The following is a 16769-nucleotide window of genomic DNA, read 5'->3' on the forward strand; positions in this document are numbered from 1 at the left end:
TATATGCAGAGGGATATGGAGGCAAGTGAGAAAAATAAAACATTCATTAAAGCACTTCTCCAGATTTATGACACATTTCCATCCATCATCCATATTCTAAATTTCCCTTTGTTTTTGTTTTTTCCTTTGGGCATTTTCATGTGATTTCTACAGCGGTGAGGTAAGTTAAATATTCATTTTTTGGTTTAATAATTGACGACCCCCTCGGCCTACAAATATCTAACACTTCATTTATTTATTTCAGAGGAAATCTAAAATTCCAGCTTCCAGAAAGCTGCTCCTTAAGGTAAGACTATAAAACGTATCGCCGCTACGTGGTTATGATATCTGGCAGCATATCCTCCATGTAAAGGCTATGCCCCCTTTGAAATATTTTTGCGAAATTTGTCCAATACATCTAAAAAATTAAAAAAAAATTAAAAAAAAAGAAGAGAAAGAAAAGAAATTGTAAACGGTCTTAATTAAAAATCTGCTGCCCTTATGTATTTCTCCCATATTGGTTGGAACCTATGACATGTACCACTGCCTCGGTGATAGTTACGCCACTGACTATGGCAATACATAGGTCTATATAGGAGTTGTTACCACAGAAGGAGAGGAGATTCTTAATTTCTTAATAAAACTGCTTGCAGACGGGGGCAGAACAAGCCCATATCTGCTGTACTCGCTAAAGGTGTGAATACAGACGCAAAGAACTACTAAGGCCTTGTCAGATGTTTTTGTCCAAAAAAACTGTGGTGTGAACATGAATTAATAAATAACTGCGAGGTGAAACGCGTAATGTATCTTTCACGCAAATGTACAGACAAATCTGATACTCTGCCACGTAACGTCATCTACTTAGATTTATCACAGCTTCATATAATCTTATCAGTTCCACTTTATTACGGACATTTTGGAAGAGCGGCCTTGCCAAAAAGTCTCAAATTCGAAAAAAAAAGAGAAGAAACTTTGCCAAAAGATATGGCTGGCACACACAGAAAATTCCAGAATGTCCTCGACGTCTGAGAAAGTAATGGATGTTATCATGGAGCTCAGCCCTAAGTGACAGATGTGAACAGAGAACAATTGTCATCAGCCCGAGGGCGGCTTACAACTCCCATCACCGCGCCGCGCTCCGGCCGGGAATAATCAGGGCAATAATATTGTCTTTACACGTCTGCCAGGTGCCACGAAATAAAGCTTCAACCCAAGCAGAACTAAAAACACCCTCTTAAAGGGAAGCTCAATTTTTTAACACCATGTCCTTTTTTTACTTCCTAAATTTCGTGCCCGTTCTTTTCTAATACAGAGCTCCAAACCTCCTGCATAGACATAAAATAATAAAAAGAATTCTGCGTGCCTGCAGTCACCACTAGAGGGTGCTAAGAAACTTACTGCATACTGTTTTATCATTCAGCTCAATGATATATTGTATGCAGTATGCTCCCCCTAGAGGTGACAGCAGGTGGCTAGAATATCATGTTTTATATCTAGGGGGTTCTGAAAGAATTGAGATCCGACTGCTATAGAAATTTATTAGAAAGTTGATCAGTGTAAAATTTAGTAAAGAAATATTTGGATGGGCTTAAAGGTAGAACATAAACCTCATAGGCCCCATAACAAAAATCAGTACCAACCCCCCTTCCCCAATGTCTTGTTTAGTAGTGGTCTACTCATATTGACAAGATAGACTGTATGGGCACCCTATGACTCTGGGCCCTGGTGTAACCACACCCTCTAGTCATGCCCCTAGATAGGACCCATAAAAAGTGCCACTATAGCTGGTACTATAGCTAGTACTATATTGGTACAGAATCCCTCCTTGATCATACGGTGCTGAAAAACTGCTATATTTGCCATGAAAGGGTCCTATTTCTCCTTTCTGACAGTGGAAGGCTGAGTGTCATAACTCTTCTCACTCCAGTGCACCAGAGGGCAGGGGGAATACATTTACAATACGCAGACTTCAGGACTGGGGTGATATGCTGGTTCTAGTGACAGTAACCTATCTATCTGCAGGGCTGGGGTGATATGCTGGTTCTGGTGACACTAACCTATCTATCTGCAGGGCTGGGGTGATATGCTGGTTCTGGTGACAGTAACTTATCTATCTGCAGGGCTGGGGTGATATACTGGGTCTGGTGACACTAACCTATCTATCTGCAGGGCTGGGATGATATGCTGGGTCTGGTGACAGTAACCTATCTATCTGCAGGGCTGGGGTGATATGCTGGTTCTGGAGACAGTAACCTATCTATCTGCAGGACTGGGGTGATATACTGGTTCTGGTGACACTAACCTATCTATCTGCAGGGCTGGGGTGATATGCTGGTTCTGGTGACAGTAACCTATCTATCTGCAGGACTGGGGGGATATGCTGGTTCTGGTGACAGTAACCTATCTATCTGCAGGACTGGGGTGATATGCTGGTTCTGGTGACAGTAACCTATCTATCTGCAGGACTGGGGTGATATGCTGGGTCTGGTGACAGTAACCTATCTATCTGCAGGGCTGGGATGATATGCTGGGTCTGGTGACACTAACCTATCTATCTGCAGGGCTGGGGTGATATGCTGGGTCTGGTGACAGTAACCTATCTATCTCGCAGGGCTGGGGTGATATGCTGGGTCTGGTGACAGTAACCTATCTATCTGCAGGGCTGGGGTGATATGCTGGTTTTGGTGACAGTAACCTATCTATCTGCAGGGCTGTGGTGATATGCTGGTTCTGGTGACACTAACCTATCTATCTGCAGGACTGGGGTGATATGCTGGTTCTGGTGACACTAACCTACTGTATCTATCTGTAGAAATCTAATAGAATACACCTTTTAGGAGTTGTAATACATTTAGGTGAACATGTCCTTTAACTTGTAGCCCTTACACTGAGCCTCGCGTATAAAGCTGTTTTGTAGTGTTCTTGTGATGTCCTATGGAGTAATCTCGACCAACCAGATCTGTCTTATCTCCTCGTCCAGAAATGCCACAAAACATCTCTATGAATCAGCAAGTAACAAACAAACCGCGCAGAGTCATAATCCTTGTGATTGACTCGGACATCGCATACAGGATATATACTGTATATACATGTAGTATCAGCACGATGTCTTACCTGCCGCTTCTACATCTTAAGTAATTTTATATGATGAGACAGTTTTTATATCAGATTTATATCTGACAGAAAAAAACCCACAAAAAATATATATACAGTATATGTAAAAAAAAGGCAAGAATAAAAAAATTAAATATGATAATACTACTACTAATAATAATAATAATAATACAATTGTAATAATAGTAATAATATACTAATAATTATAATCATAATAATAGTAGTAATAATAACAATAACACAACAACAACAACAATAATAATAATAATAATAATAATAATAATAATATTCCCTATGATATACTGAGAAGCTGGAAAGAAATTACGAATGAGGTGGAATTGGAGAGAAACTGCGTTTGCACGGCATTCATACAGGCTTTGTTTTTATGGTGTTCACAGTAAAAAACATACAAGATAAATATAGATAGATAGATAGATAGATAGATGATAGATAGATAGATAGATAGATAGATAGATAGGAGATAGATAGATAGATAGATAGATAGATAGATGATAGATAGATAGATAGATAGATAGATAGATGATAGATAGATAGATAGATAGATAGATAGATAGATAGGAGTGTGATGTTGTTATAAGTATGTTCTGTATGTTCTGTTCTGCTTACTTATTCTGCTTTGTCTGCCTAGCAACAGTGAGGTAGTAAGGGAGGAGGAGCTGAGCTTAGGGGGAGGAGTTGTTAGACAGGGAGCCATGATGGAGCATGGAATAAAGTGTTCTGATCTACAAGAGTAACCATCTCATAGTGGAGTTATTCCAGAAGACCTCCATCCTCACTACAACACTACAATTGGCGACGAGGATTAAGAATAATCAGCTAAAGGTATTTCACTGCTACAGAAAACTGTGTACAAGACTGCAATCCTAGCACCAGCCATGGCCTGCTTACCCTCCTTTGCTGTATTTGATGTGCACCAGCCCCAAGCAAACTTAGCAGCATGCTGGAATAAATGGCTGAAACGCTTTGAGATATTCCTGCAAGCAATGAACATTACTGACAATGCAAGAAAGAAAGCCATGTTGTTACACTATGCAGGGGAGCAAGTCTATGATATCTTCACAACTCTGCCCAATACAGGGGAGGACAGTGACTATGAGCTAAGCAAAGCAGCACTAACTAAGCATTTCTCTCCATACATAAATGCAGCTTTTGAAATTTTCAAGTTTAGACAGTCAAAACAGTCAGCAACAGAAACCATTGATGAATATCATGTCCGCTTAAGACAACTTGCAGCTTACTGTGAATTTGCAGATATAGACAAGGAAATTCTGATGCAAATCATACAAGGTTGTGTGTCCTCTAAGTTAAGGAGACAAGCACTCAGAGATCCCACCATGACTTTAACAAAGCTACTGGACATTGCACGTATTCATGATGCAGCAGAGAATCAAGCTAAACTTATAGAGAACACAGACTGTATACTAGAGCAGCCATCTTCTGTAGCAAAGCTCACTCAGAAGCCACATGTGCCTCACACACAGGCTGCAGCCTGCTACAACTGTGGAGGTCCTTATCCTCATCAGAAACCATGCCCAGCAAAGGGAGGAACTTGTCATAACTGTGGGAAACAAAATCACTTTGCAAAAGTCTGCAGATCAAAATCACAATCTTCTCTCTCTGCTAAACAAGCCTTGCCACAGAAAGTTCAGGCAGTGCAGTCAGTGTCCCCTGCGGATGAGCCCAGCAGCACCTACTTATTCTCAGTGACTGAGGGGTCTCACAATGTGCATACAATGTCTAATCCCAAACAAGTCATCTTAATACATGGCAATCCGGTGGAGACACTGGTAGACACAGGGGCGTCTGTCAATGTTATTAGTCATGCCACTTATAGCCAGCTAAAGAACAAACCTGCTTTGCAAGGCACTAACCTGAAGATATATCCTTATGGTTCAGCTACTGCATTACCCCTATGTGGCAAATTTCAGGCATTACTAACGGCTGATGGGAAATCCATCACGGACACTTTCTATGTAGTGGAGTGTTCTGCAGACACTCTTCTTAGCTGCAATAGTGCGGTATCTCTGGGCCTAGTGAAACTGGCAAACAGCGTAACACACTCTTCTGTCCAAAATGTTATGCAGAAATATCCTCAACTCTTTCAAGGCATAGGAAAGCTGAAAGACTTTCAAGTGAAATTACACATTGACCAGTCAGTCCAGCCGTCAGTTCAACCTCACAGGCGCATCCCATTCCATGTCCGCAAGCTAGTGGAGAAAGAGCTACAAGACCTGGAGACAGATGATGTTATTGAACGTGTGGAGGGCCCAACTCCCTGGGTCTCACCAATTGTTGTTGCGCCTAAACCTAAGCAGCCTGGTAAAATCAGGTTATGTGTGGATATGCGACATGCCAATCGAGCCATTCAAAGAGAAAGGCACATTACGCCTACCATTGATGATATTCTCACAGATCTAAATGGTGCAAAAGTATTCTCAAAAATTGATCTAAAATCTGGTTATCATCAGCTTGAATTGCATCCAGACTCCAGATATATCACAACTTTTAGCACTCATGTCGGTCTAAGAAGGTTCAAGAGGCTGAATTTTGGCATTTCATCGGCTGCAGAAATCTTTCAGAATGTTATCAGGCAGGTTCTTTCAGGAATACCTGGAGTCCTCAATGTTAGTGATGACATCCTTATCTTTGGCACAACCCAAGAGGAACATGACAATCACCTAGAACAAGTCTTTCAGAGACTGCAAACCTGCAATTTAACTGTTAATCCATCAAAATGCGAGTTCAACAAGACGTCATTGAATTTTTTTGGCTACATTTTTTCTGAAAATGGTGTTTCTGCAGACCCTGAGAAAGTAGCAGCCATAACCTCTGCTAGCCAGCCACAAAATGTCTCAGATGTTCGAAGTTTTCTTGGTCTGGTCACATACTGTGGACGATTCATACCTGATCTGGCTACTGTTTCTGAACCCCTACGACAACTCACTAAAAAGGATACTCCTTGGTCATGGACAGTTGAACATCAATCAGCATTTGACACACTAAAGTCCAGTCTTTCTAGTGACACGGTCATGGCCTATTTTGACCCACTAAAGTCTACTGAGCTCATTGTGGATGCCAGTCCTGTAGGCCTTGGTGCAATTTTAACTCAGGTGTCCAAAACTGGCAGTATCTCCACAGTCTCCTATGCGAGCAAGGCTTTAACAGAAACGGAACAGCGCTATTCTCAAACTGAGAGGGAAGCTCTTGCAGTTGTATGGGGATGCCTTCATTTTCATCTTTACCTCTTTGGTCGTCCATTCACAGTGGTCAGTGATCATAAACCACTCATTCCAATCTTCAATAAACATTCATCAAAGCCACCCCCACGACTTGAACGCTGGCTACTCCGCCTGCAGAACTATCGCTTTCACTTGAGATATGAGGCAGGAGCTGGGAACCCTACAGACTATTTTTCAAGACACCCTTCACCACAGTCTACCAAAGATGACTTGCCTGCCACTGTCTTAGCTGAGGAGCCTGTAAATTTCATTGTTACACATTCTGTGCCAAGAGCAATGACCCTCGAAGAAATTAAACATGCGGTGGATTCTGATCCCCAACTTCAGTTGGTAATTGACACTGTTCGGTCTAAGAACTGGAACTCTTTTCTAGCTGAGACTCGTCTTCAACCGCAGGGCCAAACAGCATATTTACAGGCCTTCTTTAATGCAAGACACTCTCTTTCTGTATCTGACTCAAACATACTACTACGTGACAACCGCCTGGTCATTCCTCAGAAACTTCAGAGTAGAGTGATCGATCTGGCCCATGAGGCCCATCAAGGTATAGTTAAAACAAAGCAATTACTTAGGGAGAAAGTATGGTTTCCTGGACTAGATAAACAAGTGGAAGCACTTATTGCCACATGTATACCTTGCCAAGCAACTACGGTGGACCATAGCCGAGCACCAGTACAAATGACACCTCTACCAGACAATCCATGGACTGCTGTGAGTGTTGATTTCTGCACTTTGCCGGATCATTCCTATTTACTGGTTGTCATAGATGATTTTTCTAGGTTTCCAGTCATTGAACCCGTTTCCACCACCTCTGCAAGAGCTGTCATACCAAAACTGGACAAAATCTTCTCTGCATATGGCATACCTGAAACAGTGAAGACTGACAATGGGCCACCTTTCAATAGTGCAGATTTTCAGTCTTTTGCAACTTATCTTGGTTTTAACCACAGGAAAATAACTCCTTACTGGCCTCAAGCCAATGGTGAAGTGGAGCGCTTCATGCAATCAATCAACAAAACTCTTTGGATTGCTACCATGGAACACAAGGATTTGCAGCAAGAATTGTACAGATTCCTTAGACAGTACAGAGCCACCCCACACTCTACTACAGGAACTCCGCCAGCGACTGCGCTTTTCGGCAGGCCTTTGCGCATTAAGCTTCCAAACATCCCAGTAGTTCACGTCCAGACTCCATTGGTCCTCAATGATTCCCTTGCCAAAGGCAGGATGAAAAGATATGCAGATAAGAGAAGTTGTCGCTTCAAACAGCTGGACGTGGGTGACTGGGTCCTTGTTAAAAGGCTGAGACCCAGTGACAAGTTATCATCCCCTTATCATCCAGAACCCTTTCAAGTCACACACGTCAAAGGCAACATGGTTACTGCTCAACGCCAGGGTCATCAAGTGACACGAAATGTCTCCCATTTTAAAAAGCTTCGTGACTACAACCCAGGAGCAAGTGCAGAGGAGACAGATGATGAGGACATTTCACCAGGTACAACTGGTTCAGCAACACCAACAAGAGACACCTCCGAAAATTCACAGACTGTTTCTGATAACGAGATGTCTCAACGCTACCCGACAAGGATGAGTCGAAGGCCACCAACGCACCTCAGGGACTATGTTCTGCAGTAAAATTTTCTTTTCAGTTCGGACCTTTTATTTATTGTTCATTTATAATGTTTGCATTTTATTTTATTTTTTTTTTTATAAGAAGGGGAGAGATGTGATGTTGTTATAAGTATGTTCTGTATGTTCTGTTCTGCTTACTTATTCTGCTTTGTCTGCCTAGCAACAGTGAGGTAGTAAGGGAGGAGGAGCTGAGCTTAGGGGGAGGAGTTGTTAGACAGGGAGCCATGATGGAGCATGGAATAAAGTGTTCTGATCTACAAGAGTAACCATCTCATAGTGGACTTATTCCAGAAGACCTCCATCCTCACTACAACACTACAAGGAGATAGATAGATAGATAGATAGATAGATAGATAGATAGATAGATAGGAGATAGATAGATAGATAGGAGATAGATAGATAGATAGATAGGAGATAGATAGATAGATAGATAGATAGATAGATAGATAGATAGATAGGAGATAGATAGATAGATAGATAGATAGATAGATAGATAGGAGATAGATAGATAGGAGATAGATAGATAGATAGGAGATAGATAGATAGATAGATAGATAGATAGATAGATAGATAGGAGATAGATAGATAGGAGATAGATAGATAGATAGGAGATAGATAGATAGATAGATAGATAGATGAGAGATAGATAGATAGATAGGCGATAGATAGATAGATAGGAGATACATAGATAGATAGATGATAGAGAGATAGATAGATGATAGATAGGTAGATAGATAGATAGATAGATAGATAGATAGGAGATAGATAGATAGATAGATAGATAGACCACATATTAGTGTACAATTATACAATCTGGTTTCTGCTATTACATTTCTTGCCTCTGATTCTTATAGTGAGTTCTTTCTCTCATAGACTCTTATGCTGGCAAAAGCCAGTGAAGATCTAGAAAGAGAGATAAAACAAACAGAAGAGGAGAAGGCGCGGACTCTGTCAGAGAAGGTCCCTCCATTACAGCATCATGGGCTGAGCCTCCAGGAGTTACAGGTAACAATCTGCAGATCTATTGTAGGTGCTGGGACATTGGGGATATTGCGCCTCCCCTCTGTGACCATTCTCAGGAATTCAGCAGATCATCTTCATTTACTTGAACTTGGTTGCAATACCAGACACGTCCTTTGGACAGATGTGGCGCTGTTTCTAAGGAAAATATTGGATCCTTTTTTCTAATGTCTAATAATGGATTTTTAGGCAAGGCCTACAGAAGCCATGAGGGTGCATTAAAGTAACCTTGTCCATCCCCGGCCTTACCCTTACTTATATAAAATCGAGACACTGAAGTATATAGAGGTATTATTATATGGGGCCCAAGCACCTCTAGGCCACTTACATCATTGTAAATGACGGTGGCCCCAATACAGATTTTACCTGGGGACCCCTGGGGTTCGGACTCTGCTTTACGTAACTTATTCTTGTCTTTTTTTTAGAAATTATGCACAAAACTTCACAAACAGATTGACGTGGTGGATGAAGAGCGTTATAATATTGAGGAAAAAGTCAAAAAGAACTCTCTGGAAGTAAGAATGATCAGATTGTGATCAGATTATCCCTATAAGTACATATAGAGGAGCACGGTGTATGTAGTGACATCATCAGTCCGTCCTCCCCTATATACTATACTGTCACACATAATGATGCCATACAGCGCCTAATTATAAACATCATACATTATGGTGCCCAAAATAACGCTTCCACGCAGCTGCCCTATTAATAATGCTATACAGTGCTGTCATCAGCATATACTGGAAACATTGTACCACACACTGCCCAAAATTGTCACTATAATGCTCAAATAATACCACCATACCATTCTCAAATAATGCTACTATAGAGTACTCAAATAATACCACCATTCAGAGCTCAAATAATACCACCATACTTTGCTTAAATAAAATTGCCAGTCAGTTCTCAAATAGTATCAACATACATTGCTGAAATAATACCAATATATAGTGCTCAAATAATACCACCAAACAGTGCATAATTTATACCAACATATAGAGCTCAAATAATGCCGCCATTCAGTGCTCAGATCATGCCAACATACAGTGCTCAAGTAATGACAACATACTATACAGTGCACATTTGATACCAACATATCGGGCACAAATAATGCTGCCATACAGTGCTCTAATCATACCTACATATAGGGCTCAAATAATACCTCCATAAAGTGCTCAAATAATACCAACATACAGTGAACAAATAATACCACTATACAGTTCTCAAATAATACCACTATACAGTGCTCAAATAATACCACTATACAGTGCTCAAATAATACCACTATACAGTGCTTAAATAACACCAACACACAGCTCTCAAATAATACCACTATACAGTGCTCAAATAATACCACTATACAGTGCTCAAATACCACTATACAGTGCTCAAATAATACCACTATACAGTGCTCAAATACCACTATACAGTGCTTAAATAACACCAACACACAGCTCTCAAATAATACCACTATACAGTGCTCAAATAATACCACTATACAGTGCTCAACTAATACCACTATACAGTGCTCAACTAATACCACTATACAGTGCTCAAATAATACCACTATACAGTGCTCAAATAATACTATACAGTGCTCAAATAATACTATACAGTGCTCAAATAATACTATACAGTGCTCAAATAATACTACTATACAGTGCTTAAATAATACCAACACACAGCTCTCAAATAATACAAACACACAATGCTCAGATAATACCACTATATAAATTTCCTTACCACTGCCCTGCAGGCACCATCCATGTACCCCCGCTGACTAGTGTCCCTTGCCGCCCTCCACCCCACTATCCTTGCTGCCCTCCACCATATAAATCTTTACATTTTCTCCCCCATAGATTGACAGCTTAAATCAGAAGATTTTTGACCTCAAGGGAAAATTCAAGCGTCCCAATCTGCGCAGAGTGCGTATATCCGCGGACGCCATGCTTAAGGCCCTTCTGGGCTCCACTACCAAGGTCTCTTTAGATCTGAGGGCCAACCTGAAGTCAGTCAAAAAGGAAGACGAGAAGGTAAATTTACATTGGTTCATGACGAATCCCAATATGGCGCCATTTATGGACAACTTATAGGGGTTCTTCTGGGACATGTATATATATATATGTATATACTTATATATGTGATCATGGCAGGCCGACAAACCAGCCAGTTGAAGAGGCTGCAACTTTCATTGATCTTTTCAATCTACCAAGCACAGCGCCATACATTATATGGTGGCTGTGCTTGGTATTGCAGCTCAGCCTCATTCCCTTAATGGTACTCCTGCTGCTATACCAAGTGACTGATGAGGCCACAGTGCTCGTGTGATGTCATATTCATCAGTCACATGGTATAGCAGAAGCTCAGTCCCATTCTAGCGAATGGGAAAACCCTTTTAAACAGGACCTTTAATTCCCATCATCAACTCCAACTCTTTGCACCCTTCAATAGCCACGGCTCCACTGATTCCGAAACACTTGGAATTTTTTTTCTAGCCCCCAGCATTCCTGAGCAATCAGTGTTGTTCATTTCATCCTGCAACATGCAAATTAAGCTCCCTACTGCTAGGTGGGTGGTCCCGGGTTTTTTTCTAAGACCGCCCACCAGACAGTAGGGAGCATACTTAGACTATTGGCTGCTGAAACTGTCATCACTGATTGCTCAGGAATGGTAGGGGCTAGAAAAATAATTCCAACTGTTCCAGAATCAGTGGAGCAGAAATTATTAAAGGATGTAAAGAGTTGGAACGGGTGGAAGGTCCCCTTTAAGTGATACATTTCCAGGAGGAAAGACAGAGGCAAGATACGGCAAGTTTTCGGGTCCTTAGGATCTGGTTTGACCTCTCGTCGTGTCTATATCCTGTGTCCTCTATATCCCATCTGTAGTTTCTATACTGGCCCTGGTCCTATAGATCCTTATATGATTTACTCCTGTGCTAATCCCATAAACCCGTTGTTTGGGTGCAGCGAGTAATTCTCAGGAATCTCCTAGTAGTAACATTAATAATTTTCCTGTCGGAATGCGGCTCCGGAGGTTTCTGCAATCACTAGTCACACACGGATTTGCTTTTATTGGAGTTAGTAACATTTATGTGTCAGGGCTGTGTTGGTGCCCGGGGCAAATTTGGTAAAATAGGGACAGTCTCTGTCACCAGCACAGTTATACAGAGCCCGGTGGTGTAGTGCATTGTTCCATGGGATTAGTCCCCTGGTCCTGCATCAAGGTTCTGCCCAACCCAGGTGACTCAGTAATATTTTTGCAAACCCAAGTGACATAGTAAATAGTAAAAGAAAAATGTCCTGGTGACACAGTGGTTATTATTATGTCCTAGCGTTATACTGATGTCGTAACTGGTGACACAGTGATATCAAGTCCTGGTGACACAGTGGTTATTATTATGTCCTAGCGTTATACTGATGTCGTAACTGGTGACACAGTGATATCAAGTCCTGGTGACACAGTTGTAATTATGTCCTGATGACACAGTGGTTATTATTATGTCCTAGCGTTATATTGATGTCGTAACTGGTGACACAGTGTTATCAAGTCCTGGTGACATAGTGGTTATTATTATGTCACAGTGATACAGTGGTATCATTACTGGTGACACAGTGGTACGTATTATGTCCTGGTTACACAGTAGTAAGTATAATATCCTGGTGACACAGTGGTAAGTATTATGTCTTGGTGACACAGTGGTTATTATTATATCCTGGTGATACAGCAATTATTGTATCCTGGTGATACAGTGATTATTATTATGTCCAGGTGATACAGTGGTATCATTACTGGTGACACAGTAGTACGGTAAGTATTATATCCTGGTGACACAGTGATTATAATATCCTGGTGACACAGTGATTATAATATCCTGGTGATACAGTGGTTATTATATCCTGGTGATACAGTGGTTATTATTATATCCTGGTGATACAGTGGTTATTATATCCTGGTGACACAGTGATTATTATATCCTGGTGACACAGTGATTATTATATCCTGGTGATACAGTGGTTATTATTATATCCTGGTGATACAGGGGTTATTATATCTTGGTGATACAGTGATTATTATATCCTGGTGACACAGTGATTATTATATCCTGGTGATACAGTGGTTATTATTATATCCTGGTGATACAGGGGTTATTATATCTTGGTGATACAGTGATTATTATATCCTGGTGACACAGTGATTATTATATCCTGGTGACACAGTGATTATTATATCCTGGTGACACAGTGATTATTATATCCTGGTGACACAGTGGTTATTATATCCTGGTGACACGGTGATTATTATATATCCTGGTGATACAGTGATTATTATATCCTGGTGACACAGTGGTTATTATATCCTGGTGATACAGTGGTTATTATATCTTGGTGACACAGTGGTTATTATTATATCTTGGTGACACAGTGGTTATTATATCCTGGTGATACAGTGGTTATTATATCCTGGTGACACAGTGATTATTATACAGTATATCCTGGTGATACAGTGATTATTATATCCTGGTGACACAGTGATTATTATATCCTGGTGACACAGTGATTATTATATCCTGGTGACACAGTGATTATTATATCCTGGTGACACTGTGGTTATTATATCCTGGTGACACAGTGATTATTATATATCCTGGTGATACAGTGGTTATTATATCCTGGTGACACAGTGGTTATTATTATATCTTGGTGACACAGTGGTTATTATATCCTGGTGATACAGTGGTTATTATATCCTGGTGACACAGTGATTATTATACAGTATATGCTGGTGATACAGTGATTATTATATCCTGGTGATACAGTGGTTATTATGTCCCAGTGACACAGTGGTTATTATTATATCCCCGTGATACACTGGTATCATTACCGGTGACACAGTGATTACTGTATTATATCTTGGTGACACAGTGGTTATTATTATATTCCGGTGATACACTGGTATCATTACCGGTGACACAGTGATTACTGTATTATATCCTGGTGACACAGTGGTTATTATTATATGCCAGTGATACAGTGGTATCATTACTAGTGACACAGTTGTGAGTATTATGTCCTGCTGGCTCAGTGGTAAGTATAATGTCCTGGCTTCCCACATACCCGACATTACAACCCCCTCAGCACCATGAATATTGCTAGTGGGCGACACATAATGACGGGCACCTCAGGCTACCATGTCATTGATTCTCGAGCTTTAACCTTCTCGGCTACTGTTTGTGGTTCATTGGCTATTATCTGCTCTCTTATAGGAGAAGACGGTCGAGGTTACCGATTGGCGTAAAAACATTGAAGCCATGTCCGGTATGGAGGGCAGGAAGAAGAAGTTTGACACCAGTAACGCATAAAATAGGACAAACTGTACAGGTAATACCCAACACCCACCGCCCTGGCCTGAGCGTGATGTCCTAAGTCACAAGTCCCATTACCAGTCTCACTAGTCCCACTGATCTGGTAACTAATCCCATGATCATATTACCTAACACCACTGACAGTCACTAGTCCCCATGTTACAGTTACTAGTTCCATTGTCTTAGGTACTGGCCCCATGTCCTTATTCTAGAACTAAAATCACTAGTCCAATGTCATAGTCACTAGTTCCACTGGTTTAGTCATTTAGTCATTAGTCACATTGTCACTCAATTGCAATATTCACCAGTCCCTTTGCTTCAACTACTAGTTCCAGTATTTTGCTAGTCTTATCACTTTCATCTCTAGCCCCACTGCCAAAATCACTAGTCCCACTGCCAATATCACTAGTCCAATTGCTTTAGTCTCTAGCCCCACTGCCATTAAGACTAGTCCAAATGCTTCAGCCACTAGTCTTGCCGCTTATGTCACTTGTCCTATTTATTTAGTCACTAGTCCCACTGTCTATATCACTAGTCCCATTGCTTTAGTCACTAGTCCAACTGCCTGTGTCACTAGTCCCATTGCTTTAGTCACTAGTCCCACAGCTTATATCACTAGTCCCATTGCTTTAGTCACTAGTCCCACTGTCTATATCACTAGTCCCATTGGATTAGTCACTAGTCCCACAGCTTATATCACTAGTCCCATTGCTTTAGTCACTAGTCCCACTGCCTATATCACTAGTCCCATTGCTTTAGTCACTAGGCCAACTGCCTGCATCACTAGTCCCATTGCTTTAGTCACTAGTCCCACAGATATCACTAGTCCCATTGCTTTAGTCCCTAGTCCCACTGTCTATATCACTAGTCCCATTGCATTAGTCACTAGTCCAACAGCTTATATCACTAGTCCCATTGCTTTAGTCACTAGTCCCACTGCCTATATCACTAGTCCCATTGCTTTAGTCACTAGTCCCACTGTCTATATCACTAGTCCCATTGCATTAGTCACTAGTTACACTGCCTATATCACTAGTCCCATTGCTTTAGTCACTAGTCCCACAGCTTATATCACTAGTCCCATTGCTTTAGTCACTAGTCCAACTGCCTGTATCACTAGTCCCATTGCTTTTGTCACTAGTCCCACTGTCTATATCACTAGTCCCATTGTTATAGTCACTAGTCCAACTGCCTATATCACTAGTCACATTGCACCCCCACCATCACATACTGATTACCTATCCTAGACCTGAGGTCCGAGACCCCTACCTGAATAAGCTGTGGCCTCTTCCCTGTGCTGATGACGTCATGTTTATTAGTCTCGTGGTGCAGCAGATGCTCAGTCTCATTAAAGGGAATGGGGCTGAGCTGTAATACCAAGCACAGCCACTATGATCCATATGGCACTGTAAAGAAACACTGCGGCCCTCTCATCCACCTGATCGGTCTGGTCATAGGTGTCAGCCCCCCAATGATCCCATATGGATGAACTATTGTAAGGATGTAAATTCCAGAAAACCCCTTTAAAGAAATTTTACTGTAAAATTCTACTTTCCAAGTTAACTGCAAGTAGCGATGGCGGTACAGATTAGAATCTAAGGCCACATGTGTTTGGCAGGACCTTGCTGATATATACAACACTATGTATCGGGCGGCAGAATTGTGAATGGAGCCACGGATATGAATGGGAAATAACATATGGACATGATAACGCAGGGCAGTGTATCGTAGCTGTAAAATGACTCAGCGTTATATGGCGCTTATATCTACATGTTACAAGAATACGCTCCAGTATATAATATTAGGTATACCATGTATAACCTCCTCAACACTGGCCACAAAATGACAAAACCTTATATGCCCCTTTAAGAGGTCTGAAAAGCCCAATGACTACCATCATCTGATCGGCGCTGTCACCCTGAGCATTTTGCTGTTTTATTTATTTAAACCTGTTCAGCTATTCCAAAGATATAAGCCCTTTTAGTATGCACATTAGGGTCTGCTAGCCAAGTGGCCAGTGACCCCCTTCTGTACATATCATTCCGGAACGTGAATGTGTTGTGTATCCATGTGTCATCAATATAAGGGCCTGGGATTGACCAAGAGTGGGCTATTTTATGACCCAGTCTGGCACCGAGTTCTTTGACATAATAAAGACCAGGCCAGATTTGTGGCTTCACAACTCTTTGTCACTGCCAGGTTCACGCCGATGTAATGGGATAAGGGAGTCGTGACCAGAGATAACCCTAGAGGCCAAATTCCTGGGTGGAAATAGAACAATCCATGGCCAACTTTCCAAGGGTGTTGATGAATTAGTCCCCCCACCTCAGGGAGTAGGAGGAGGGGGGCACTCTGGCTAAGCACAATCCAGGACTGGGACAAAGGACAGGGAATACCTTGGA

The 16769-nt window shown here is 41.4% G+C and overlaps 1 protein-coding gene across 1 annotated transcript in view; it reads left to right on the forward strand.

The window, feature by feature from the left end:
• The first annotated feature begins 235 nt into the window (after window positions 1-235).
• LOC142204002 (troponin I, slow skeletal muscle-like) overlaps window positions 236-16769 on the forward strand; it is a 72257-nt gene continuing 55723 nt past the window's right edge. The window contains exons 1-5 of the mRNA XM_075275169.1: window positions 236-286; window positions 8859-8990; window positions 9431-9520; window positions 10865-11038; window positions 14269-14383. Coding sequence (XP_075131270.1) covers window positions 8865-8990; window positions 9431-9520; window positions 10865-11038; window positions 14269-14364 — 486 coding nt within the window. The 5' untranslated portion in view covers window positions 236-286; window positions 8859-8864 and the 3' untranslated portion in view covers window positions 14365-14383. The remainder of the gene's footprint in view (window positions 287-8858; window positions 8991-9430; window positions 9521-10864; window positions 11039-14268; window positions 14384-16769) is intronic.

Source organism: Leptodactylus fuscus, chromosome 5 (genome assembly GCF_031893055.1).
Source record: "Leptodactylus fuscus isolate aLepFus1 chromosome 5, aLepFus1.hap2, whole genome shotgun sequence".
NCBI classification, from domain to species: domain Eukaryota; kingdom Metazoa; phylum Chordata; class Amphibia; order Anura; family Leptodactylidae; genus Leptodactylus; species Leptodactylus fuscus.